At 42.3% G+C, this 26,543-nt stretch overlaps 1 protein-coding gene across 5 annotated transcripts in view; it reads right to left on the bottom strand.

The window, feature by feature from the left end:
* The window catches only part of LOC138743618 (sialic acid-binding Ig-like lectin 16), a 107,220-nt gene that overhangs the window by 15,487 nt on the left and 65,190 nt on the right, over positions 1-26,543 (bottom strand). For 4 of the 5 annotated variants that reach the window (XM_069899139.1, XM_069899143.1, XM_069899140.1 and 1 more), the window contains 4 exons: positions 17,556-17,819; positions 11,844-12,119; positions 8,621-8,902; positions 3,564-3,803 (listed from right to left, as the gene is read on the bottom strand). In XM_069899139.1, coding sequence (XP_069755240.1) covers positions 3,564-3,803; positions 8,621-8,902; positions 11,844-12,119; positions 17,556-17,819 — 1,062 coding nt within the window. The remainder of the gene's footprint in view (positions 1-3,563; positions 3,804-8,620; positions 8,903-11,843; positions 12,120-17,555; positions 17,820-26,543) is intronic. The other variant, XM_069899144.1, reaches the window with a different exon arrangement.

Genomic DNA, 26,543 nt, shown 5'->3' with positions numbered 1-26,543 from the left:
CTTTTGTGGGAATCAGGACAATGTTAGGAGTTTGAGGAGATTTGGCATGGCACCGAAGACACTTGCAAATTTCTACAGGTGGACAGTGAAGAACAATCTAATTGCTTGCATCACTTGTCTGGTATGGACATGTCAATGCACAAGGCAAGAACAGGCTGCAGGGGTTGTAAACCCAGCAGCACCATCACTCCATTAAGGACATCTTTAAGAGGCAGTGCCTCGACAAAGCAGCTTCTATCATCAAGGACACATCACTTAGGTCATGCCCTTTTCTCACTGCTATCATAGAACTATAGAAACATAAAATGTTACAACACAGAAACAGGGCCCTTCTAGTTTGTGCCAAACTATTTTTCTGCCTAGTACCACTGACCAGCACCCAGTCCATAGCCATCCATACTTTTCCCATCTATGTACCAATCCAAATTCTCCTTTAATATTAAAATTGAGCCTGTATTCACCACTTCAGCTGACAGCTCATTCCACTCTCTTACCACTCTCTTTGTGAAGACGTTTCCCCTAAACTTTTCCTCTTTCACCTTTAAGCTATGTCCTCTGGTTTGTATCTCACCTAACCTCGGTGGAAAAAGCCTGTCTATATTTACTTGTCTAACCCCCTCATAATTTTAAATATCTCTATCAAATCTCCCCTCATTCTTCTATACTCCAGGGAATAAAGTCCAAACCTGTTTAGCCTTTCCCTGTAACTCAGTTCCTGAAGTCTGGGTAAAATCCTAGTAAAATTTGGCCTTAAAAATGTCTTATACAAGTTTACTATAACATTCTAACTCCTATAGACTATATTTTGATTTATGAAGGCCAATATGTCAAAAGATCTCTTTAGAACTTAATCCATCTGTGATGCCACATTCAGGGAATTATATATCTGTATTCCCAGATCCCTCTGTTCTAACATGTAGTTTCTTGGTTTGTCCTTCCAAAATTCAACACCTCACATGTGCCTGTATTATATTCCATCTGTAATTTTCCAGCCCATTTTTCCAGCTGGTCGAGATCCCTGTGGAAGATTTGAAAACCTTCTTCGCTGTCCAAAATTCCTCCAATCTTAGTGTCATCTGCAAACTTGCTGATCCAATTTACCATGTTATCATCCAGATCATTTCTATGGATAACAAACAACAATGGTCTCAGCACCATTACCTGAGGCACATTACCAGTTACAGGCCACCAGTCTGAGAAGCAATCATCCACCACTACACTCTAGCTTCACCTGTCCAGCCATAGTCGAATCCAGTTTACTATTTCACCATGAATACCGAGTGTCAGAACCTTCCTGACTAACTCCCATGTGCGATCTTGTCAAAGGCCTTACTAAAGTCCATGTAGCTAACTTCTGCAGCCTTTCCTTCATCAACTTTCCTGCTAACCTCCTTGAAAATCTATATGATTGGTTAAACATGACCTACCATGTACAAAACCATATTGATGATCCCTCATCAGCCCCCAGCTATCCAAATAAATATATATATGATCTCTTAGAACACCTTCCACTAATTTACTTACTACTGATGTTAGGTTCACCAGCCTAAAATATCCAGAGTTAATTTTACAGCCTCGTTTAAACAATGGAATAACATGATCCACCTGCCAATTCTTTGGCACCACACTTGTGGGTAAAGACATTTTAATTATTTTCTGCCAGAGCCCTTGAATTTTCTACACTAGCATCCCTCAAGGTTCAAGAGAATATCTTGTCAGGTCCTGGGGATTTATCCACCCTTATTTGCTTTAAGACTGCAAGCACTTCCTCCTCTTCAATCTGTGTAGGTTCCATGATCTCATTGGTTGTTTTCCTGAATTCCCTCATCTCTGTGACAGTTTCCAATGTGAAATCTGATATACTGATGAAAAAAAAAAATTTAAGATCACCACTTTGATATTCAAGGTCAATTTTGTCTCTTAGCATTCTTTACTCTTAATATACCTGGAGAAACCCTTAGGATTTTCCTTCACATTGTCTGCCAAAGTAACCTGATGTCTTTTTTTTTTAGCCCTCCTGACTTCTTTCTTCTAGTTTTTCTTGCATTTTTTAAATTCTCCTCAAATACCTTCTTTGCTCTGTGTTGCCTATACCTGCTATACACATTTCTCTTATTCCGAATAATATCCTTAATATCCCTTGAAAACCAAGATTCCCTACGCCTGCTAACTTTGCCTTTAATACTGACAGGAGCATACAAACTCTGGACTCTAAACTTCACCTTTGAATGTATTCCTCTTAACCTTGCACATCCTTGCCCAAAAACAGCTTATCCCAATCCATGCATTCTAGACCCTTTCTCATTTCCTCACAAATGGTCTCTCTCCAATTTAGAATCTCAACCCGAGGCCTAGACCTCTCCTTCTTCAGAATTAACTTGAAACTAATGTTCCCCTACACATACTTCTGTCACCTGTCTTGTCTCATTCTCAAATAGAAGATCCAGTATTGCCCACTCTCTAGTTGGTATCTCTATATATTGATATAGAAAACTTTCCTGAACACATTTGACAAACTCCAAGCCATCCAGCTCATTTACAGTATGATGCTCCCAGTCAATATATGTAAAGTTAAAATCTCCTACTATAACAACATGTTTCCTGTACCTTTCTCCTACCTCTCTACAGATTTTCTCCTCCAATTCTCGTTGGGTATTGAGCAGTCTATAATACTGCCCCTTTAGTGTGGTCATACCTTTCCCACTTCTCAGCTCCTCCCATATAGTCTCAGTAGATGAGCTCTCTGGTCTGTCCTGCCTGAGCACAGTTGTGCTATGTTCCCCGATGAGCAATGCCTCTCCTCTCCCTTTCATCCCTCCGTGAAGCAATGGGATTCCGTTAGGTTGAGCTGCCAGTCCTGCCCCTCCTGCAAACAAGTTTTACTAATGGCCACAATGTCATAGGTAGGAGCCCAAAGGAACACAGTCAACATTACAAAAACAGCTTCTTCCTCTCCGCCATCAGATTGTTGAATGGACAATGAACCTATGAACAATACATCATTTTTTTCTCTTTATTTCGTTGCATTCGTTATTTATTTAAGTATTTACAGAATTGTAATCTATAGTAATTTTGTACATTGTTCTGCACAATACTGCTGCCACCAAGCAACAAATTTCATGACAAATGTTCTTGACGGTAAACCTGAATCTGATTCTGATTCTGAATGTGAAATCCAACAAATTTTATGAGCAATTTCATTCCAAAAATGTAATCACTAATGAATGAAATCAAAAGTTAGAGATGTGGAAGAATCAGAAATTGTAGAAAACCATGGAGGAAAGAGGGAAAATGAAACAGAAGCAAGAGTGTTAGAATGCTCTCACAAAAATATCCTCCCTTCTGCCCATTATTCATTGCAAACCATTTGAGGAAACATGGCTTGACCAGCTTGGCTTTCTCATATGTAATACTGTTGCAAGTGTAAAATGCTCTCCCCTAAAAATGCTATTAACTCAACAATGCTGCTTCATTGTCTAGGTGCCGAGAGAACTTAGTTGGTACACTTTGGTCCCTGGTATTCACTTAGCCTTATGCATGTAATTCTAATTGGAGATACCTACCCTGTGTTGACTTGAAACATTGTTCTTCTGAATTTATGAAGCCAAACCTATTCTGGGCTTGACAGGAAACACAACCACTTGCCATTGTTTGAAAAATCAAGGTGCTGATGGTCCAAGTGTCATTGTGCACTTCTGTGACAGTGCCTGTGCTGTTCCAAGAAATCATTGCTGGAGGATTGGCTTCAGTAATACAGTGAAAACTCATCCCATCTTGGGTCAAGTTTATTTGAGAAGGTTTGACTGTAAGAAGAAATTTACATTATAGATATTAGCTTTATTTTCCTACTGACCTTCAAACTTATAAGGTTTCCGTTCCACGATAGTCATCATATACCTTACCCAATTAACATTTATGGGTCTTACCATGTGTATTGGGAATGGTTATGTCTGTCATGTGACAGCACTTCCCCCTACCTAGTCAGAGGATGCACAAGCTGCCAATCAAGGTTTCGGTCCTCATCATCCATTAGTGCACATCCATTAGTGCACATCTTGCTGTTAAATTACCTGGACTGCACTCTCCAGCCTGCCTGCACTAGGCCTTGAGCCATTGGCTGTTGTAATTGGATTAACCCTCCTGCCACCGAGCCATTGGCTCCCTGTAAATATCTGGGCTTGTCCCTCCAGCACTATAAAGGTGTCCCTCCAGCACTATAAAGGTGCCCTGTGCTCTTTGTTCTCTCTCTTTGCCTGTTTGGGACCACCCTGCTTCACTCAAGGCCTAGAAATGTGGAAGGGTGCTGGAAAAACTGTTGGTAAGATGTACACTGTTATAAGGCTTGGGAGCATTTAATTAGTGTCGCTTGTAGCCATGCCTGCACTGAGTCGCGGGATGGCAGGGCATTGTAGTGATTTTTCCTTGATCATTGTGTGTGTGTGTGTGTGTGTGTGTGTGTGTGTGTGTGTGTGTGTGTGTGTGTGTGTGTGTGTGTGTGTGTGTGTGTGTGTGTGTGTGTGTGTGTGTGTGTGTGTGTGTGTGAGAATTTTGTTCCCTCGCTATTTTCTCCATGTTTGTTATGAACTGTCTGCTGTTTCTTTCCCATAGCTGCTGTAAACTGTGCATCTGTGCACTGCATCATTTACTATTTTCCACACTTGGTTTATATAAATAAAATCCTTCGTTACAAAAAAGCTGTGTTCAGAGTCCTTGCCTTTGACACCTACCAAACCTGTTTCCTCACTCACAACACCATATGGTTCAGTGAATTATGTGTGCATACATGAAAGAGGAGCCTGTAGAATAAGAGATATATATCTATAGAACACTACAGCACAGAACAGGCCCTTTAGCCCATCTAGACTGTGACAAAATGTTTTCCCCCAATCCCATTAACCTACACCCAGAACATAGCCCTCCATCCCTGTAACTATCTAAATTTATCTTGCGTTGAAATCAAAGCCACATTCATCAGTTCTGCTAGCAGATCATACCACACTCTCACCACCCTCTTAGTGAAGAAGTTACGTCTCAACTAACCTCTGTGGAAAGAGCCTGCTTGCACTTATCCTATCTATACTCCTCATAATTTTGTATGGTTCTATCAAACCTCCTCTCATTGTCATATCATGTTTAACTTTTCCCTATAATTCAGCTCTTCAAGTCCCAGCAACATCCTTGTAAATATTCTCTGCACTCTCAATCTTATTGATATCTTTCCAGTAGGTAGGTGACCAAATGTCTACACAAAACTTCAAATTTGGCTTTAGCATCAACAGCCCAAATCCTATACTCAATTCTTTGATTTATGAATGTTTGATTCATAAACTCTCTTTATGACCCTATCTACCTGTGACAATACTTTCAAGGAATTGTGACACCATATTCGCAGAAGCCTCTGTTTGACTTCACTCTCCAGTGCCCGACCATTTATCGTGTACCCTGATTTATCCTCCCAAAGAGTAACACCACACACAAGTCCATATTGAATACCCTTTGCCATTTTGCAGCCAATTTTTCCAGCTGGTCTAGATATCGTTGCAAGGGTTGAAAGATTATCTACTACATCCCCAATCTAAGTGTCATCTGCACCTTACCACATTAACCACATTTTCATCCAGATTGATGATATCTTGCTGCCCACAAAGATGAATTTACCAGTTGAATCTTTCTAAGAACTATTTTCTAAAGATGTGGAAATTCATGGTGAGGCCAGAATTTTTTGCCCACCTCTAATTGTCCCTCTGAAGGTTGCGAGTTCTTAATCCAGCATTAACCAATTCAAGGAATAAACCAACTATCTATGTGATGCAGATGCACCTGACCAGAGTTAAGTGGTAGACGTGACCATTGCAGGGTGTTTGTGGAGACAAAATTCTGTCTTCACAAGCAGGGCACCCTCCATCATGTTATGAGTCATGACAGCGATGTTAAGTGGGATAGACATGAAACAGTTCTAGCAGATCAAAGCTGGACATCTGTGGAGTGCTGTGGACCATAAGGTGCACTACAGGGACTTCCCTACTTATGATGGTCTATGACAGAGTATTTAGAGGTGGTTTGAGAGGAATTGTTAGAGTAGCTTGAACACACACATTTTAAAACACAGAATATTTGCAGGACTTTTTCAGAATGCTTTTTGCAAAAATGCAACAAAATAGCAACCTTCATCAGCATGCCAGGGAGAGCATGTGATCTTTGCAGTCAGAGGAGAACAGTTTTGCTCTCAGAGAGGGAGGGTGTGAAACAGAGAGAGGAGTCACAGAAATCCATTCCAGAAGGACAAAGCTGGCAAAATTTGGAAGGCTGTCTGGTTAAAGGAGAAGACTGGTGATGTGAAAGGTGACCTGAAAGAAAGAGGATCATCTGGAGAACCCTGAAGGGGGCAAGTTTCGTCAGAGAAGGAATCAGTTGGAGATGTCCTGGAAAAGGAATCTCCCTCTGAAAACCAGCAAGAACCCTCCTGAGTAGTAAACATTTGCCTGTTAAGCACCAAAGACTGGCAAACTTTGTTAATGTTAACATCTGTGCACAGTACAAGAATTTCCTGCAGCCAGTGAGATTGGACTGTGATCCAAAGAACTTTTCTAATCTCAAATATACATTACACACACCTGTGCTTTGTATTAAGAGGGGGGATAAAGTAATTAGGTAGGTTAAGTAATAAGTTAAAGTTTAATTCTGTTTTCTTGTTCAAATACAGTTACACGATCCTTTATCCAGACAACTAAAATCCTGAAGCTCCAAAATCCGGCATGTGGGGACCGGCAGTTCAGGGAGGCGGCCGAGAGACCAGCGGTAGGGGGAGGTGGCTAGGGGACGGCAGTCGAGGGAGGCGGCTGAGGGACCAGCGGTCTATGGGTGGCCGAGGGACTGGCGGTCGGGGGAGACAGCCGAGGGACTACAGTCAGGGGAGGAGGCTGGGCGGCCGAGGGACCGGTGGCCGGAGGAGACAGCCAAGGAACCACAGTTGGGGGAGGTGGTCGGGCGGCTGAGGGACCGGCAGCTGGGGGAGACAGCCGAGGGACTGGTGGTCAGGGGAGACTGCAGGGCGGCTGAGGGACCAGTGGTCGGGAGAGACTGAAGAGCGGCGAGGGACCGGTGGTCGGCAGAGACTGAAGAGAGGCCGAGGGACCAGTGGTCGGGGGAGACTGAAGAGCGGCCGAGGGACCGATGGTCAGGGGAGATGTCTGGGTGACTGGAAGGGGGTGGAGGTGGATATGGCAGTACAATTCGAGCGGGCTTTCTGAAATCTGGAAAATTCCAAAATTCGAAACACACTGTCCCCCAAGGATTCCGGATAAAGTATCGTGTACCTGTATAATTAAAAGCAACTTTTGTTTAAGTCACCTTGTGTTATGCTGATTTTTGGGGTCCTGCGGACTCTGTAACAGGTCCAACATGATTTTTCAAAGTTAGGATGTTATGCGGATGAGTGCAAACAACCAATACTGTGTTGAAAGCAGTTTTTTTTAATTTTGGCTTTATGTTAAATGAATTTGCCTAACTGTAAGTGTTCTGAGCACGATTAAGATAGGCTAGGCTATGATGTTTGGTAGGTGTGGTACTATATTATTTTTTGACAAGATTTTTCCACTTATGATGGGTTAACAGGAACGCAACCTCATCGTAAGTTGGGAAGCACCTGTACAACTCAATCCATAACCTCCTAGCCCAATGTGTCCTTCAATTTGTTGTTAGTACAAGTCAGGACCTGATTCATTGAGGAAGGAACAACTCCTGCCATAGATAAAAATCAGATAAGAACTTGGTGAAACTGCAAAACAAGAGCCACAAGCATGCTAAACAACAAAAGCAGCTGGCAACAATCAGAGGTGTGTCCTGCCAACTCTCCATTTAATCTCAGGCTCCAAACTCCAAATTCAAGCACCTTTTTTGCAAAATGAAAGCACCAGTTCAGCTCAATCCCAAGAAGTGATGTCTGATTTACTGCCCTCTGCTAGGGCATCTTTAGTTGCCGGCTGGGATTGATCTGCTCTTCAACCACAGTTTTTGTCCAGAAGGATGAGGAGTGGAAATGGGGGACAGAGGCAAACGAGTGAGAGCTGCCAAACAAAGAAAGGTTGTAAGTGAGGTTAAAAAGAAAAGCAGGAAGGGCCAGGGGAAAGTGAAAGTGGAAACTGCTGGTGGTATTTCTGATGAGACCAAGTGATCAAACCTTCTCTCCTCTTGTACTAGCATTAACTAGAATAATTTCATGCAACCGTTGCTGTGCATGAGTTAAAACTTGCCCTTTTTTTTCTAATTCATGGAATAGAGAAACTCAACAGTTCACAGAGTGTCCAGAGAAAGTAAATTTAATTTAAAAAAATATAGGCATATAGCATAGTAACAGGCCATTTCAGCCCACGAGTCCATGTCACCCAATTAAGAGGAAGAAATCTTTTGCCATTTAGCAGCATCCTTGTCTCAACAGGGTTATAAGTTCAACCTTTCTCACCCTCACATTTTCTCATCCAGTGGCAACCTGCATTACGGGAAGGTGTGAGGTAAGTTGAACAAAGCTATGCACGGGAAGATAAGTACTGATGATATTGCAGTGATATTAAAATAAAGTGGATAACAGAACCAAAAGTATGAAATCTGAAGGATTACTCACAGTAAACTGTAATCTGCCAATCTTCTGAGGTCTTATTTCCCAAATAATTTGATGCTGTGCAGATGTACAATCCAGAATCTCTTCTTGAAATATTATGCAAGAGCAGGGTTCCTTTTGTACTATTAAGAGCCATTATTTGATCATCATCTTCCTTCTTCTTGTACCAGGAATGATTGGCGTCAGGGTAACTTTGACTGGTACATACAAAAGAGATGTCATCTCCCTCCTTAATCTCCATTTTTGATTTGCCTTCCATATGAGTGGTTATATTTTTGGGTGCATCTGAAAGTAAAAAGCATGTTAATACAGAGAACTTTGATTCTTGAGTTCCATTTGGGCAATTACATCGAGTTAAATAAGAAAATCTGCAGACGCTAGGGTCACATGCTGGAGAAACTCAACAGTTCACAGAGTGTCCAGAGAAAGTCAATTTAATTTAAAAAAATATATAGGCATATAGCATAGTAACAGGCCATTTCAGCCCACGAGTCCATGTCACCCAATTAACTCACACCCCCAGTACATTTTGAACAGTGGGAGGAAACCGGATCTCCTGGTGAAAACCCACGCAGACAGGAGAAGAACATACAAACTCCTCAGAGATCGCGCAGGATTTGAAACCCAGTCCCAATCGCTGGTGCTGTAAAGGCATTGTCCTAACTGCTGCACCAACCATAAAGGATATTTTTTGGGCCTGGGCAATCTATCAGGCTCAGGCCTGAAATGTTGGTTACACTTTACATCTTATTGATACTGCGTGATCTGCTGAGTTTCTCCAACACATTTGTCAGATAAATTAAAAAGGCCACATTGATAACACTCCCAACTCCCAAATTAAGAAACTTGTTTCCAGGCTCTATCACAGCAATAGGCAGTCAGCCAGTAAGAGGAAAGCTTGCAAGGCAGCTTTGGAGATTGTGGAGACATTGGATTTGATTTTCAAGAAATCAATAGACATACTCCTGGAGTTTTGGAAGGATGTAAATGTGGTTCCACTGTTTAAGAAAGGAGGAAGGCAGAATAAAGGAATTTTAGGCCTATTAGTCTGACGTTGGTAGTTGGAAAGATATTGGAGTCGGTTATGAAATATCTCGAGATGCATGGCATGATAGTTCCAAGCCAGCATGGTTTCATGAAGGGAAGATCCAGCCTGACCAACCCAATGGAATTTTCTGAGGTAATCTCAAGTAGGATCGTGTGAAATGTGGTACTGAAGGCATGACTTCGCTGGACTGGGGAGGCTGGCTCACCTTCCTACCTGTAGCTCCACCCTGTAAGATCCTTAATAAAGGTTGAGAGCCCTAGTTTCCTCCCTCATACCTGCCTTGGAAATGAACCAGCTGTGCCTGCTGGTTCCCCAACTATGTAGATAAGGCCCAATCCCCAGTGAAAACCACCATCTTTCCCCCATCGGCAGAGGCCCATAAGGCTTTCGAGGGTAAGTAGGGTGAGATTGAGGAGGTGACAATGCCCCCATTGATTAATCTGTCCCATTCCAAGTGGAGAGTGATCCTGTGACTTCGCCCTGGCTGCCACACTGAATCAAGCAACCACGTCAGTGACATTTTTAACTCAACCCCTCCAAGGCCCCAACTCAGGCACTCTGCCAACCAGAAGGAGACATAGGCTAGAGTGGAGGCCATGCGTCATTGGAGGCACTATTTGGCCGGCAGACCATTTACCCTGCCGACGGACCAGAGAGCCGCCACTTTCATGTTTAATAACAAATTGTGGGGAAAAATTAAAAATGACAAGTTTATGAGGTAGAGAAATGAATTGTTCACCTATAATAATGAGATCTTGTATCGGCCGGGCAAGCTCAATGCCCTGACCAGGGGAACCTGCGCCATAGCATGAAAGGTTTGCCTCCAAGCCTCCATGATAGCCTCTGCCACCCCGAGGTCACAGGTTCTACCATTTTGTGAGGGCCCATAACCTCCCCTATTCAGTAAAGGAGGTCAGGGAGCTGATTCACAATTGGCTTTGACTGCGCGGAATGCAAGCTGCATTTTTACCGACCGGAAAGAGCCCAGCAGATCAAGGCCATTCAGCCCATCGAGTGTCTCAGAGTGGACATCAAGGGACCCCTCCCATCTACGAATCATACATGTACTCCCTGAATATCATGGATTAGTATTCGTGTATCCCATTCGCCATCCCCTGCCCCAACATGACCACATCCATAGTCATTAAAGCACTCCGCACCATCTTCACCCTGTTCGGTACGTGCACAGTGATCGAGGGTCCTCGTTCATGAGTGAGGAGTTGCGGCAATGCTTCCATTCCAAGGGCATGGTCATGAGTAGAACCACCAGCTACAACCACTTCAGGAATGGGCAGGTGGAAAGGGAGAATGGCACACTATGGAAGGCAGTCTTTTGCCCCTCAAGTCGAAAGGGGTGCCCATCTTCTAGCGGTGAGGTCCTTCCAGAAGCGCTGGATGTCACCAGGTCCCTACTTTGCACTGCAACTAACGACACCCCTCATGAAAAATTGTCCTCCTTTTCTAAGAGGTCAGCATTGGGAATCAAGCTGCTGGACTGGCTGACAACCCCTGGGCCAGTGCTTCTCTATGTGCATGATAGGACCAATAAGCTGGGCCCGTTGGTCGAGAAAGTGCACCTCCTGCATGCTAACCTACTGTATGGTCTGGTAAGGTACCCAAATGGATGGGACGACACAGTGTCATTTCAAGGGGAATAAAGAGGTGTTGATGAGGCTCTATGAGTGAGACCTCATTTGGAGAAATGTGTGCAGTTTTGTCCCCCTTATCTTAGAAGGGATGTAATGATGTTGGAGAGAGAACAGAGAAGATTTGCCAGGATGAATGCAAGGGCTAACACATGAGAAACGTTTAGCGGCTCTTGGATTCTATTCATGGTAGTATAGAAGAATGAGAATGGATCACAGAAACATTTTGAATGCTGAAAGGACTGGACAGAGTAAATGTAAATAAGGTGTTTCCCTTGATGGGTGAATTTAGGACAAGAGGGCACAGTCTTAGAATTAGAAGGTACCCATTTAAAAGAGAGATGAGGAGAAATTTCTTTAGCCAGAGGGTCGTGGACTTGTAGAATTTCTTTGCTACATCGAGCTGAGGAGCTAGATCAATGGGGGAGGACACGTTCCTCAGATTCAGTCATAGAGGGAGGTTTTCAGCAATCATGTATTATAATAGGATGAAATTAATGACAGGAAACCCTGAACAAAAACACCTTCTCACATTGAACACGTATCTCCACTGCTTCTGAGCTCTGATTTCCCAGGTAGTTTGTGGCCATGCAGCTGTAGAATCCAGAAGCACTTGGTGAAATATTTTGGAAGAGCAGAGTGCCATTCTTGGAATTGAATGTTTCAATTTTTCTTTCATCCCTTTTGTACCAGGTATGGGTGGCTATAGGGTTGCTGTTACTAACACATGTCAGGGAGACCTTGTCACCTTCCATGATCTCCAGCTGTGATCCGCCTCCCAGTTGAATCCTTACGTTTTTGGGCGCATCTAGACATAAATGAAGTTTACATGTAACGGTGGTACGAGACAGAGAGGGAAGTACATTCACGATGTTGAGATGGGAACGCTTGGCCAGTTATATTAGATAGCTATATTGACCATATGAAATAAATCAGAATCCCAAAACAGAAACTGAACTGAGCCACAGGAAAAATTTATCAGATGGACAGTCAAAAAAAGAGATTCACGCATGGTCTCAAAACTTCCTGGGAGAATTTATCATCCCCATTCATGGCTGGAATCTTTGGCCCAGGAAAGGTGAAAATCAAATTTTAAACACAGCAGTGCCTGCCAAAATGGCTAAAACACAAAGTTTGTTGGTCTTTTAGGCTGCTGGAAGCAACATGTGCCCCATCTCATCATGCTACTGTATCCACTGTCTCCACAAGAACTACATTTCACAGGGGCCCTAAGCAGCAGAGTAGGGTACAGAGACTTGGGTTTGTAGCTTCTTGGTCAGCACCAAGTGAATAATGGTATTGAAGGCTAAGCTGCATTGTATGAAGAGCACCCATATGTAAGAATTGCTCTTTTCAAGGCGATCCAGAGCAGAGTGAAGAGCCTGTGATATTGCATCTGCCATGGAGCAATTGTTTCGATAGGGAGAAGAGCCCAGATCTTTACTCAATACTTGTTAATTCTGGCCATGACCAACTTCTCAACGCATTTCCTCACAGCAAAACCAAGGAGATGATTGTGGACTTCAGAAGGAAGTCATGGGAACTTGTTCCAGAACTTATTGAGGGCTCAGTTGTGGAGAAGGTCAAGAGCTTCAAATTCCTGGGTGTCAGCCTCACCCAGAATCTGTTTTGGAGCTTCCACATTCATGCAATCACAAAGAAAGCTCGGCAGTGGCTATACTTTGTCGTCTGAGGAGATTCATTATGTCATCAATGCCACCTGTAAACTTCAACAGGTGTATAGTGTAGAGCATTCTGGCTGGTTGCATCACTGCCTGGTATGGAGGCACCAACTCTCAGGACAAGAATAAACTCCAAAGATTTTTTAACTCGGCCTCTGACATCACAGGCACCAGACTTCACTCTATCGAAGACACCCACATGAAGCGGTTTCTTAAAAAAGCAGCGTCTATCCTCAAAGACCCCCATCACCCAGGCAACACCCTCATTACCATCAGGAAAAAGGTACAGGAGCCTAAAGACAGGCACTCAGCGACACACGGACTGCTTCTTCCCCACTGCCATCAGATTCCTGAATAATCAATTAACCAAAGACACGGCCTTAGTTTTCGGGCACATTTATTGTTTTTTTTTAATATATAGTAACGTCATAAGATGGTTATAATATGAATGTTTGCACTAATAAGCTGCCTCAAAACACTGAATTTCATGACTTGTTCATGACAATAAATCCTGTTTCTGATTCTTATCCTCAACTTGCATTCGAAATGGCAAAACAATCCGTGGAGCAGACACTGCTGCTAGCCTCCCTGTTGAACTCCAGGTCTCAGGCACCAGCACAACAGCCGAGTGGAGCCTCTGGCAGTTCAATTTGGCTTCCGGACAAAGACCCTTCCTGATCCTGGGTCCTGCTACACCCCCTTCAAACACCATCTCCTGTGAGCTATTTGACTCCACTCACCACAGAGAACCAAATGGTCAATGAGACCATTATATTCCAACATCGCCTGCCCATTATGCAGTGGTTTAAATTCTCTGATGCCACCATAAAGAGGCATTCCACATTTGTTAAGTGGCCATGGACACATTATCACAGGAAATTCCAGCTTAACAATGTCCTTTGTCGTACCCCTTTCAATGACAGCCTTTGTAGTGGACCATTTTAACTGAACCCTGAGCTGTGGTATTTACTCTTCACTAATGTGAAGAGTAAAGCGACAAGATCTCCATCCTCAATCGATGGTCAGAACACTTCCAATCCCTTTTCAGTGCCAACTGCTCAGTCCAAGAATCCGCCCTACTCCAGCTCCCTCAACAACCCTTGAGTCTAGAGCTGGATGAGGTCCTTACCCGGGAAGAGACATATAAGGCAATTGAACAACTGAAAAGTGGCAAAGCAGCAGGTATGGATGGAATGCCCCCAGAGGTCTGGAAGGCTGGCAGCAAAGCTCTGCATACCAAACTGCACGAGTTTTTCATGCTCTGCTGGGACCAAGGTAAGCTGCCTCAGGACCTTTGTGATGCCATCATCATCACCCTGTACAAAAACAAAGGCGAGGAATCAGACTGCTCAAACTACAGGGGAATCATGCTTCTCTCCATTGCAGGCAAAATATTTGCTAGGATTCTCCTTAATAAACTAATACCTAGTGTCGCCGAAAATGTCCTCCCAGAATCACAGTGTGGCTTTCGCGCAAACAGAGGAACTACTGACATGGTCTTTGCCCTCAGACAGCTCCAGGAAAAGTGCAGAGAACAAAACAAAGGACTCTACATCACCTTTGTTGACCTCACCAAAGCCTTCGACACCGTGAGCAGGAAAGGGCTTTGGCAAATACTAGAGCGCCTCAGATGCCCCCCAAAGTTCCTCAACATGGTTATCCAACTGCACGAAAACCAACAAGGTCGGGTCAGATACAGCAATGAGCTCTCCGAACCCTTCTCCATTGACAACGGCGTGAAGCAAGGCTGCGTCCTCGCACCAACACTCTTTACTATCTTCTTCAGCATGATGCTGAAACAAGCCATGAAAGACCTCAACAATGAAGACGTTATTTACATCCGGTACCGCACGGATGGCAGTCTCTTCAATCTGAGGCACCTGCAAGCTCACACCAAGACACAAGAGCAACTTGTCCGTGAACTACTCTTTGCAGATGATGCCGCTTTAGTTGCCCATTCGGAGCCAGCTCTCCAGCGCATGACGTCCTGTTTTGTGGAAACTGCCAAAATGTTTGGCCTGGAAGTCAGCCTGAAGAAAACTGAGGTCCTCCATCAGCCAACTCCCCACCATGACTACCAGCACCCCCACATCTCCATCGAGCACACAGAACTCAAAACGGTCAACCATTTTACCTACCTCAGCTGCACCATTTCATCTGATGCAAGGATCGACAAAGAGATAGACAACAAACTCGCCAAGGCAAATAGCGCCTTTGGAAGACTACACAAATGAGTCTGGAAAAACAATCACCTGAAGAAACACACAAAGATCAGCGTGTACAGAGCCGTTGTCATACCCATGCTCCTGTTCGGCTCCAAATCATGGGTCCTCTACCGGCATCACCTACGGCTCCTAGAATGCTTCCATCAGCGCTGTTTCCACTCCATCCTCAACATTCATTGGAATGACTTCATCACCAACATCGAAGTACTCAAGCTGGCAGAGTGCGCAAGCATCGAATCCACGGTGCCGAAGATCCAACTGCGCTGGGTGGGTCACGTCTCCAGAATGGAGGACCATCGCCTTCCCAAGATCGTGTTATATGGCGAGCTCTCCACTGGCCATTGAAACAGAGGTACACCAAAGAAGAGGTACAAGGACTGCCTAAAGAAATCTCTTGGTGCCTGCCACATTGACCACCGCCAGTGGGCTGATATCACCTCCAACGTGCATCTTGGCGCCTCACAGTTCGGCGGGCTGCAACCTCCTTTGAAGAAGACCGCAGAGCCCACCTCACTGACAAAAGACAAAGGAGGAAAAACCTAACACCCAACCCCAACCAACCAATTTTCCCTTGCAACCGCTGCAACCGTGCCTGCCTGTCCCGCATCGGACTTGTTAGTCACCAACGAGCCTGCAGCAGACGTGGACATACTCCTCCATAAATCTTCGTCTGCAAAGCCAAGCCAAAGAGAAAGAAAGAATTTCTCTCAGCACACCCTCAGGAAATTGTAGCTTCAGCTTTTAATTACATAGTTGCGGATCATCTACTAGCAGGAAATATATGTATTTTGCAACCACTCAGTAATGACAGTGTCCCTTTTGTCCTCCCCAATAATAGAAACTAATTTCTCACGGGGAGAACGGATTAAGAGCTTATATTTAAAAGCTACTAATTTGACCAATTTTTGGTCCTGACTTCTCTTTGCTATCGTTACAGAGAACGAAGAGAGGGTACGTGGCTGCCGTTTAAAGGGAATGGGAGCAGCAATGGCATCCTGGTGTCAGGCGACAGCTCAAAAAATGGGGAACTCCTACGAGAATATGGGTACATCCTGGATGCACGCCTGCTGGCCTGACCGCTGCCTCACCATTGGATAACACTGTGATGGGCATCTGGGCTCTGTGCCATGGGTGCGCCCAAACGTGAAGCCGTAGGAAGCCCTGACCAGGAGAGGGCTTTGGCACCTTATGGGTGACCTTGCACTGCCTGCTTGCAGATGGTGGTGAAGGTGCACACATATGCCAGCTAAGCTGGTCAAACCAGGCATGTAAGTCAGTGAACAGGCAAGTTTCTTTCTTTTCATTCCCCTCTCAGACGGAGGAGCAGTTCCCACAGCACCCAGCTCCAACAAGATCACAATAAGATCATGGGGGAGCTGCTGAGGTGTTGTCAACGAGTTTGATAATGTGCCTCATCCACTCGATTTGCATTGTTTTAGACACATTTTGTTCATTTATAACATGTTACTTAGATTTTTATAGTTTAGAAACAAGTTTCTCGTTGTGTTTGTAGTGATTGGTGAATGATGTGACTACCGAGGGGTGGAATGTTGTGCGTGGACTGCAGAGAACACATGACCTCCCTGTCTGAAACTTATTCGGAATTCACTTTACCTGCCAATCAAGGTTAGACTCCAGCCATCCATTAGTGCACACCTTACTGATGGCTTGTTTAAATGACTGCGAGTCATTATTGGCCAGACGGCCAACTCAGAACAGTCTAAAGATCAATGCATGCCACATTTCACTCTTGGTTGAAGTCCCGGATATCACTCCATACCTGGTCACTACTCTGGGCATTGCTGGAGGGGTCGTGGGTAAGGTTTGTGCACTACACTTAAAGCTGAGCCATAGTACTGTGGCAGATCAGTGTTTGCAGAGAGCCAGACCTCATTTGGTAAAGCTGATCAGGAGTGTATTCAAAAGACACTTTCCCCTCTCGTGGTTAAGCTTAAGCCCTTTACTTTTTGATTTCCTACCCTTGCAAAAGTTCTCTGACTATCTTCCCTATTTATAAACTTCTTTAAAGTCATCCTCAGTATCCGGAATTGCAGAGAGAATAAATCTTACCAATCCCATCTCTCCTAATCAGTAAAGGCCTCCATTCCAAGCAACATCACTTTGCATCTCTTCTGCATGCTTTCTCATGCTACCAAATCCTTTCTGTAGGGCGGTGGCAAGAACTCTGCACAATATTCCAGGGGATGCTGTTGAATAGCATAGTGTAAAGGTTGCAGGAAGGTACTTGCCAACCTCCATAATACCAACACAACTGAACATGCCACACAGGATGAAATAAATAATTTTTAAAACTCATTAATAGCAATGTTTTCTTACATTGAACACGTATCTCCACAGCCTCTGAACTCTGATTTCCCAGGTAGTTTTTTGCTGTGCAGTGGTAGATTCCAGAATCACTTGGCGAAATACTTTCGAAGACCAGAGTGCCATTCTTGGTGTTAAAAGATTTCTCCCTCTTGGTCCAGGTGTAGGTAGCTTCAGGGTTACTGTTACTGGCACATGTTAAAGAGACCCAGTCATACTCTTTGATTTCCTGTCGTGATCTGCTGTTGACTTGAATGGTTATATTTTTGGGTGCATCTGGAAAAAATAATACAGAATGTGAGTCATGACGTAGACGAGAAAGGAGAGATGGTCGTGCACCACGTTGGAATATTAACCTCAAACTTGGCAGCTCCCACTGGTGAATCTTTGTGTGGCATGAATGGAAGGGAGATTAGATTCAACATACAGAAAAGCATGCAATCGTGCAACCTTTCTCAGCTAGATTGACAGTTATGGAATTACCATATATACTCATGCAATTGTTGATACCGTGCAATATCTGACACCCCCTACCCTTTTATTGACCAAAAATTGGGTGTTTTTAAAAAAATGACCCATGTAAAAGTCGACCGCCATATTTTTGGCCCCAGCCGCCCGCCCATCCCAACTCCTGACTGCAGATCCTCGTCAAAGCCACCTGCCCGTCCGAACTCCCGACCATGGATCCTTGCCCCAGCTGCTTGCCCATCGTAACTCCTGATGCCCCAGCCATCCAGCTGTCTGAGCTCGGGATGGCCCGACCGTGGATCTACCACCCGGTCCTGGTCATCTAATCTCCCAAGGCCCTGAACCTCGCAAGAATTTTACGAGGTCAAATGTTTGACCTGTGTAACCGTCGACTCCCTCCTTTTGTGGCCCAAAAAAGTGGTCCAAAAAATTCAATGTGCATGGTGATCCTGCTCATCTGCTTATTAATTAAATCTCTGTAATTTCCCCCAATTATATATTTCATAAAATGTTAATTTTGGCATTGTCTGCTTTACACCTCTGTTCCAGCTCACAAGTTGTGTTAATTTTTTTTACCTCATTTTGCATTTTTTTTTGGTAATCACTTTAAATTCTCTCATTCATCTCTGGAAAAATTCTTCCTTTATCTACTCGGCCAAACCATTCATGGATTTTAATGCCTCTTTAGAAACATCTCGCTATTTTGTGTACACAAAGTAAAACATTCCCTTACTGATTCTTTAAATTGAACATCACCAACCCTGGTGTTGTTCTGGTAAATCTCCCTCTCTGGGGTGCTCTCATGTTGTCTATACAGGTACACAATCCTGGAACCCTTGGGTGACAGTGTGTTCCGAATTTTAGATTTTTCCGGATTTCGGAAAGCCAGATTTAAGCTCAACTGAATTGTGCTGCCATTTAGCCCAACTGAATTGTGCTGCCATTTCCACCCCCACCCCCTTTCAGTCTTGCTGCTGTCTCCCCCCGCCCATTCTCACCCGTCCGACTCGCGCTGCTGGTCTCCTCCCCCCACCCTCTCACCCGCCAAACTCGCACTACCGGTCTCCCCCCCCTCACTTGCCTGACTCACGCTGCCGGTCTCTCCCTCTCGTCTGCCCGACTCACACTACCTGTCTCTCCCCCCCCCCCTTGCCCGCCTGTGTCCCCCCCCCACCTGCCCGATGTGCTGCTATCTCTCTCCCCATGCCGGATTTTGGAGCTTTACAGATTTTAGATGTCCGGATAAAGGATTGTGTACCTGTATTTTGCTTCCCACGGTATTCTAATGAGGCATAACTGATTTTTCAGACAAGTTCAGTACCAACCTGAGCGTGGCCCATCCCTCTCCTATTTAAGTGAAACATCAGAAGTCTAAGAGAAATATGTCCAGCATAACACAGTGGCTCCTGGTTTTTACATATTGTTTTTGACATGTCATCATCTACTGTGAATTGTAGCAGCTGCGAATGGCAGCACTACTGAAATGAAGTATGTCCACACAACACGAGGGTGATCCAGTAACTGACTTTATTTGAATCTCTCGCCCTGCTTTTAGGGGACGACCCACTTCCTGTCGGGGGCGCGCTGGTCCATGAGAGAGATATCAACGCATTGCGGAGCAACCAGGAAGTGGCGACATGACCCGGGCAAATTTGTGGTCCCCCAAATGTGGGCTTCTCCTGAAAAGGGTGAAGAAGGGGATGGGGCGGCGATTTGGCCCATCTAACTGCACAGTTGCTCTGCCCGCTACAAAATCTCAGACTAATTTTGCTTTCGAATTGCAGCATTATATGGTTCCAAGGTTATTTTATTGATACGTAAAAGTACATTAAAATATAATGCACAATGTACACTTCAACTTCTGTCTGCCATAAGGGAAAGAAAGGGTCACTATAAGCATTGCAAGATGGGAAAGCGAAGTAAGAGGGTCCCTCGGGGACAGTGAGTGCCCGTGGATTAATCTCCAGTGCTGGATGGACTTCAAACCATTGGCAACCCGAGCCCCAGATCCAAACCACAATACCATCAGGAAACCTTCAAGCTTGAGGCCATTTGGGAGCCCTTCTTGCCCTCAGCACCATTTCGAATCCAGGTTCTAATATCTGGTTCTCACGAGCCAGTCGCCAGCAGCCTGGGTAGGGTCCTCCAGCCGCTGAGCCCCTCACTGGTCCACGGCTGTGGTCACTGTCCATAGGGTTATCTCCCATGCTTCTCATCTTCCACAGAGGATGTTTTGCCTGTTTCTGTGGCCCTGCACAAGTTTGCTACTCCCTCAGAGTCTGAAACACTTCATGGCATGCTATCAAACTAAGGCACTGCCATTTTAGTCACAGACCCTGTTGATGCAGGATTTTTTAAAAATACCATCAGCTCCTTTAACAGGCCACTTCAAGTTTGTACAGAGCCGTAAGAAATATGATGGGAGCAGTGCTGTGTCTTCTTTCCCCTCTCTATCAGGTCTGTTCCAGCTTCACCTAATTTTTCCCACTAAAATGTATGAACCAAGTCAAGTTTATTGTCATCTGATTGTTCAAGTACAATCCAACAAAACAGCATTCTCTGGTCCTCAGTGCAAAAGACAATGAGACATAACCAACATTTAGACAAACATTGCATATCCAGCACAAGTATTTCATCACTACCAATAAATAAAGAAATAGATAGACAGATATTTTTTCATGAATATGAGAGTCTCTGATGGTGAGTGTGAGCTGTTCCTTTGGTCGTTCAGCTTATCTGTGGGAAGAAGCTGTTCCTCAGCCATCGTGGTGCTGGCTCTGATACTCCTCTATCACTTCTCCAATGGGAGCAGCTGAAAAAAGCTGTATGCAGGGTAAAAGAGGAACTCGATTATTTTGCCCGCCCTCTTCAGACAACGATTCCGTTAGACCATGTTGATGGTGAGGAGGAAGACTCCTGTGATCCTCTCTGCCACTCTTATGGTCCTGTGGGTCAACCTCTGATCCATCTCTCTGCAGCAACCATGCTGCATTGTAATACCGCTGCCCAGTACAGTCTTGACGGAGCTCCTATAGCAGGTTGACATAATGGTGGCTGTTAGCCTTGCCTGCTTCAGTCTTCTCAGGAAGTGCAGATGCTGTTGTGCCTTCCTGACAAGTGAGGAGATGTTGAGTGACTATGATAGGTTACTAGATAAGTGAACTTCAAGGAACTTGGTGTTTTCCACTCAATCTACTACAGAATTGTAATGTGTAGTGAAAGGTGGTCATTCCTGGTCCTCCTGAAGTCCACGATCATCTCCTTCGTCTTCTCCACATTGAGACTCTGGTTGTTACTCTTGCACCATTTCACGAGATTTTCCACCTCCTCTCTGTTGTGCAACTCATCGTTGTTGTTGATGAGGCCAATGACTTTTGTGTCATCTACAAACTGGATGACACTGTTGGAGATGGACCTGGCAATGCAGTGATGGATCAGTAGCGCGACAGGAATGGGCTATTTCATTCATCTCTGCAATAGATTAGATCTACCCAATTTACAGACAGCCCATTCTGTCTGTTAATCTGTTCCTCACTGACTGGAAATATACCTAAATAGAAATAGTTTCCAAATGTGCATTAATCCCTTTTGGAAAACACTAGTCTGGAATAAAAGTGATTGTCTCTTATTTGTTCTGAAATCAATATCATCATGTTCGTAATCCTCTCGGTATTAATTTGCTCAAGGCTATTTCATGGTACTTTACCGAGTGTCTTTGAAAATCCCCAAGGCTGCATTAACTCTCATCAACCCTCCCCAGCAATTCTTCAAAGATTTCAATTGATTTTGCCCAAAATGATTTGCATTTACCAAATTTCATGCTGCTTTTCACTTAACAGGTTTTACATGTTGCTTACAGTGTAAAATGAGGCCAAACAGACTCAAATATTCAGACTCAGGAGATTTTGTAATTATTTTTCTTTCCTCTTTCCAAGCAAGAGTGTCACACGTGGTTAGGGGAATATTAGGAGCCACTAGAGTGGCATTTTCGCTTCCTTCCTCAAAAAGCAAAAAATCCTAATGACATTGTGTAGCATTTGAATTTTGTAGACAGACAACTCACTCCTCTTTATCTATTTTTACCCTTTTACTTCCTCTTTTACTGCCACACTTAATCTGGTAGTGATAGCTGTAAGTCACGCTATCTCAGTAAATGTGTTAATAAGTGGATCAATTCAGCAACTCAATTCTACCCTTATGAAGTTACTCCACACATTTTTTTCTTCAACTTTTTTTTTATTAGCACATGTAACAAAATTACATGCAAAACTAGAAAATCAATGCATACATTTTAAAAATTGTTTTCTCCCCATCCCACCCACATGCAGAAAAAACCCCAAAGAAGAAACAAAGAAAAGAAATGAAAAAATGAAAGATAAAGCAAAAAAAGGAAATATTTAACAATATTAACTAATTAATAAATATGACCTAATTACAACTATAGTTATATCTTTTAAACATAAAGTATATAGTAAAATGAAACACTAGTGTGCAATATGGAACACAATTCAAAATCTAAGTATATATCTAAAAAGAATCACACAAATATTTAATAAAATAACATAAAATTAAATGAATTGAGGTGAGGCTGGGGAGTAACAGTTCGTACCAAATTCTACTAATTAACATGTTTTAAGTTACTTATAAAGTTATAACCCAAATTTTTTGCATATATTGGAACCAACTTTTCAAAAAAATGTCATATTTGTTGTTTAAATTATATGCAATCTCTTCCAAAGTTATACAACTTTGCATTTCTCTATGCCTTCGATCTAAGACCAAATTCATGTCCAATTTCCATGAAACTGCTATGCATTTCCTGGCAACAGCCAGCACAATCTTTAAAAATTCTTTTTGAAACCAATTTAATTTTGAATCTGGACTAATCCTTGATATATCCTTCAAAAGAAACAGCATATGGTTTCTCAGGAGTTTAACACCTATTAACTGATGAAGAAAATCTATTAAATTAGTCCAAAAGGAGCCTATATCCTGTTTTCATCAAAACATCTGGAAGTTGTGGACATCTGATTCAAAACTCTGTTAATTTTTCCATAGAAATCCTTGACAACTTGCCTTTTCACAAGAAAAAAACTTGCATAAATACAGGAATCAACACATCTTTAAATTCTTAATAGAATTCTGATGTAAATCCATTTTCACTGTGAGAGTTGTGGTTTTGTAAAGAAGCTATAACTCTTCCGACCTCTTCAACTGTAAAAGAGGTTCCAAATATTTTCTGTTCTCCTATTCTAAAATTAGGGAAATTTATTTGAGTTAAAAATCGATCAATTTTATTGTCATCCTGCATAGACTCTGATTTATATAGTTTCATATCCAATTGCTTAAAACAATTATTATATCCCGCGATTTATAGGATATGTGATCTGTCCCATCATTAGCTGCAATATTAACTTTTGATTCTTGTTCTGTTTTCAGTTGCCACACTAAGACTTTATGTGTTCATTCCACTAATTCATAATATTTGTTTATTTCTCATAATCATTTTTTCAATTTTATAAGACTGTAATTTATTGTACTGTAACTTTTTATTCAAAAGGATTATTTTTACTTCTGATTATTTTTGTAATTCCTTTTCTAGATTTATCCCTCTAAATTATTGATTTGAGACATATATTCCTTTTTAACTTTAGAAGAAAAACATATTATCTGTCCATGTATATACGCCTTCATTGCATCCCATAGAACAAATTTATTATCCATTGAATCAGCATTATCTCCAAGAATTGCTTTACCTGATTCCTAATAAACCGACAAAAATCTTTCTTTTTCAATAACATGCTGTTAAACCTCCATCTAAAACTCATATCCTGCTTGTCTTCTAAATATAATGTTAAAAACAATGATCTGATATGAGCCTTGCCTTATATTGAACCTGTTGTCCCCTACCTTGCATCTTGCTGATAGTAAAAATCTATCAATTCTAGAATATGAGCAATGCCAATTAGAATAAAATGAATAGTCCCTTTCTTGAGAATATATTCTTCTCCAAATATCAACCAAATTCAGGTTAAAGTTATTTTTGCTGTTTTGGATTTCAACACAATTTTTGCAGATCTATCCAATAAGGGGTCAAGACAAAAAATTAAATCTTCACCTTCTAAAATATTTTCATTAGCTTTACCCATATTTTAAAAAGGTTTCTGGTATAAATTTACCATAATCCACATTTGGTGCATAAATATTAATTAATGTCCATTGTTCAGAATAAAAATTGACAATTTATTAATCCAAACCTACCAAATGGGTCTAAAACTGTATTTTGTATTTTAATTAGAAGATTTTTATTTTTGAAAATTACTACTCCTTTAGCTTTGGTATTAAAATACAAACCATTCAAACCTTTTTAATTTTTGATTCTCCTTTTCAATTAAATGTGTTTCTTGTAGGAAAGCAATATCTACTTCCATTTTAAAAAATATATGTCAAAACTCTCTCTCTCTCTTTATAGGTATTTGGAGCCCATTTACATCAAAACTTATGAAATTTAATAATTGTGTAAATTTAAAAATTCTTACACTTTTCTCCTTTCCATGATTCCCCTTCATCAGTCCCTGGCTCTTCACCAACCTCTTAAATGTAGAAAATTCATTAATGCCAGTAATAAAGATAGTCCTTGATTGCATACTTTAAAGGAAGAAAGAGAGAAATACAGAAAAGAACCCTCCTCGAGCATTGTCATGAACCACCCTCCCCCCCCCTGGACAATGCTACCACCCTCCATTACTCGGGTTGCCACCAAAGTCACAAAATAATATCCACGATTCGGTCGGAACCAGTCAACATATCTCCGGCTCCTCCAAGTATATTAAACTCATCTCTGTAATATTTCAAAACACTTCCAGATTACATTCACCACAACAATATAACTTTTCGTCTTCAAGTGTCCACTCCTTGGGTCAATTCTCAACGCATGTCCAGCAAGTGTTCCGCATATTCTTGAGCCTGTTTTGGATTCATAAAGAATCTACTTGGTCCTCCTTGGACAAATACTTTCAGAGTTGCAGGATAACGCAGAGTGGAAGTATATCCTTTCTTCCACAGTATATTTTTAACTGGATTGAAACTCTTCTTTTTCTTCAATAATTCAAAGCTTATAAAATAATTCCAATTTTTTTTTTACCTTACTTGTTAACGAAGAAATTTGTCCAAAATGGGCCTCCGTTTTTGATCCGGCTGATGTTTAGGTCTAAGGGTTCTATGGGGTCACTCATTCTCAGTATCTCCTTTAAAATGTTCTTGCTCAAAAGTCTGTGGAATCCAACGCAGTAAAAATTGATTAATATCTTTTCCTTCCTCTCCTTCTTTCAGCCCAATAATCGTAATGTTATTTCTCTGACTAAAATTTTCTCATGAATCCACTCTTTCATCACAAACACTTCATCCACTTTATCTACTTTTTCTTGAAGGAACTGATTTTTCAAATTAAAACTGAATATTTTCTTCCATTTCTTGAAGTTTTTTCTGCACCTGTTTAATACATTCACATAGCCCCAATCTCTTAATATCATGTCTTATTAACTTTAACTCTTCCATAATCATAGTTACTGGGTCTTGAAACTTGGGAAAAACTTTAGTTTTCTTTCTTAACCAGTCTTCATCTTCCATCAATTCTTCTTCTTCTTCTTCTTCTTCTTCTTCTTCTTCTTCTTCTTCTTCTTCTTCTTCCAACAATTCCTCTGTGCTTACTTCTTCCACTTCTTTTTCTTCCAGTTTTTCTCTCTTAGACAGCCTTTTGAACTGTTTGGAAGCCTTTATGGAGGGCTTAGTAAGCCACTCTGACAGGGCCTCCCATTGTTGCCAACTGCTCTCCCTGACTCATCCAGTCATCCCTGTTGTTGCAGGGACATCACAGCTTTCCGGGAGGTGAGTTCATCCAGAGAGAAGGCTTTTCCATAGGTCCCAGCTTATTCTCTAAGGTAGGTGTTTCTTTCTCTTCCAGTTGCTTTTCTTCCATCTTCTCTTTAGTTTCTTCTACTCCATTATATTTTATTGCATTTTTTCCTTGATTGATTATAATTTGTTCAGGTGAGTTTTAGAACTTTTCTCTCCACTTTTTTTTTCACAATAAAATCTGATGCTGATAGAAGTTCTAGCAACTGAATTTTAGAGTTGTACTTCAATACAGAGATTGAGGTGTCTGGATAGTTCTGAAATTGTTAGTTGTTGGATAGATACAAATGTGAAAAAAAAATATTGACAGGCTGAGGCCCAAAATGTTGGTTACTTTATTTCCAATAGATGTGTGAACTGCTGAGTTTCTCTATCATGTTCATTCCCAACCAAGCCTTACAGGAAGCTAGAAGCTTGAGCAGCTTCTGTGGAGGGAAGGAGATCGTCATTGTGTCAGGAACTGATGCAAGATCTCAACCCGAAATTTCAACCATCCCTTTCCCTCTACAGATGTTGTCTGCCCTGCCAGGTCCCATGGGATGTTTATTTTTTGCAATGAAAGAATTGTCTAGTGAATGAACTAGTCAATACAAGTACTATACTTGGAGTCAATCGCCT

This window comes from Narcine bancroftii, chromosome 9, assembly GCF_036971445.1.
Source record: "Narcine bancroftii isolate sNarBan1 chromosome 9, sNarBan1.hap1, whole genome shotgun sequence".
Classification (NCBI taxonomy): Eukaryota; Metazoa; Chordata; class Chondrichthyes; order Torpediniformes; family Narcinidae; genus Narcine; species Narcine bancroftii.
The sequence above is the reverse complement of the archived record's forward strand: the minus strand, read 5'-3'. Positions and strand labels throughout refer to the sequence as shown.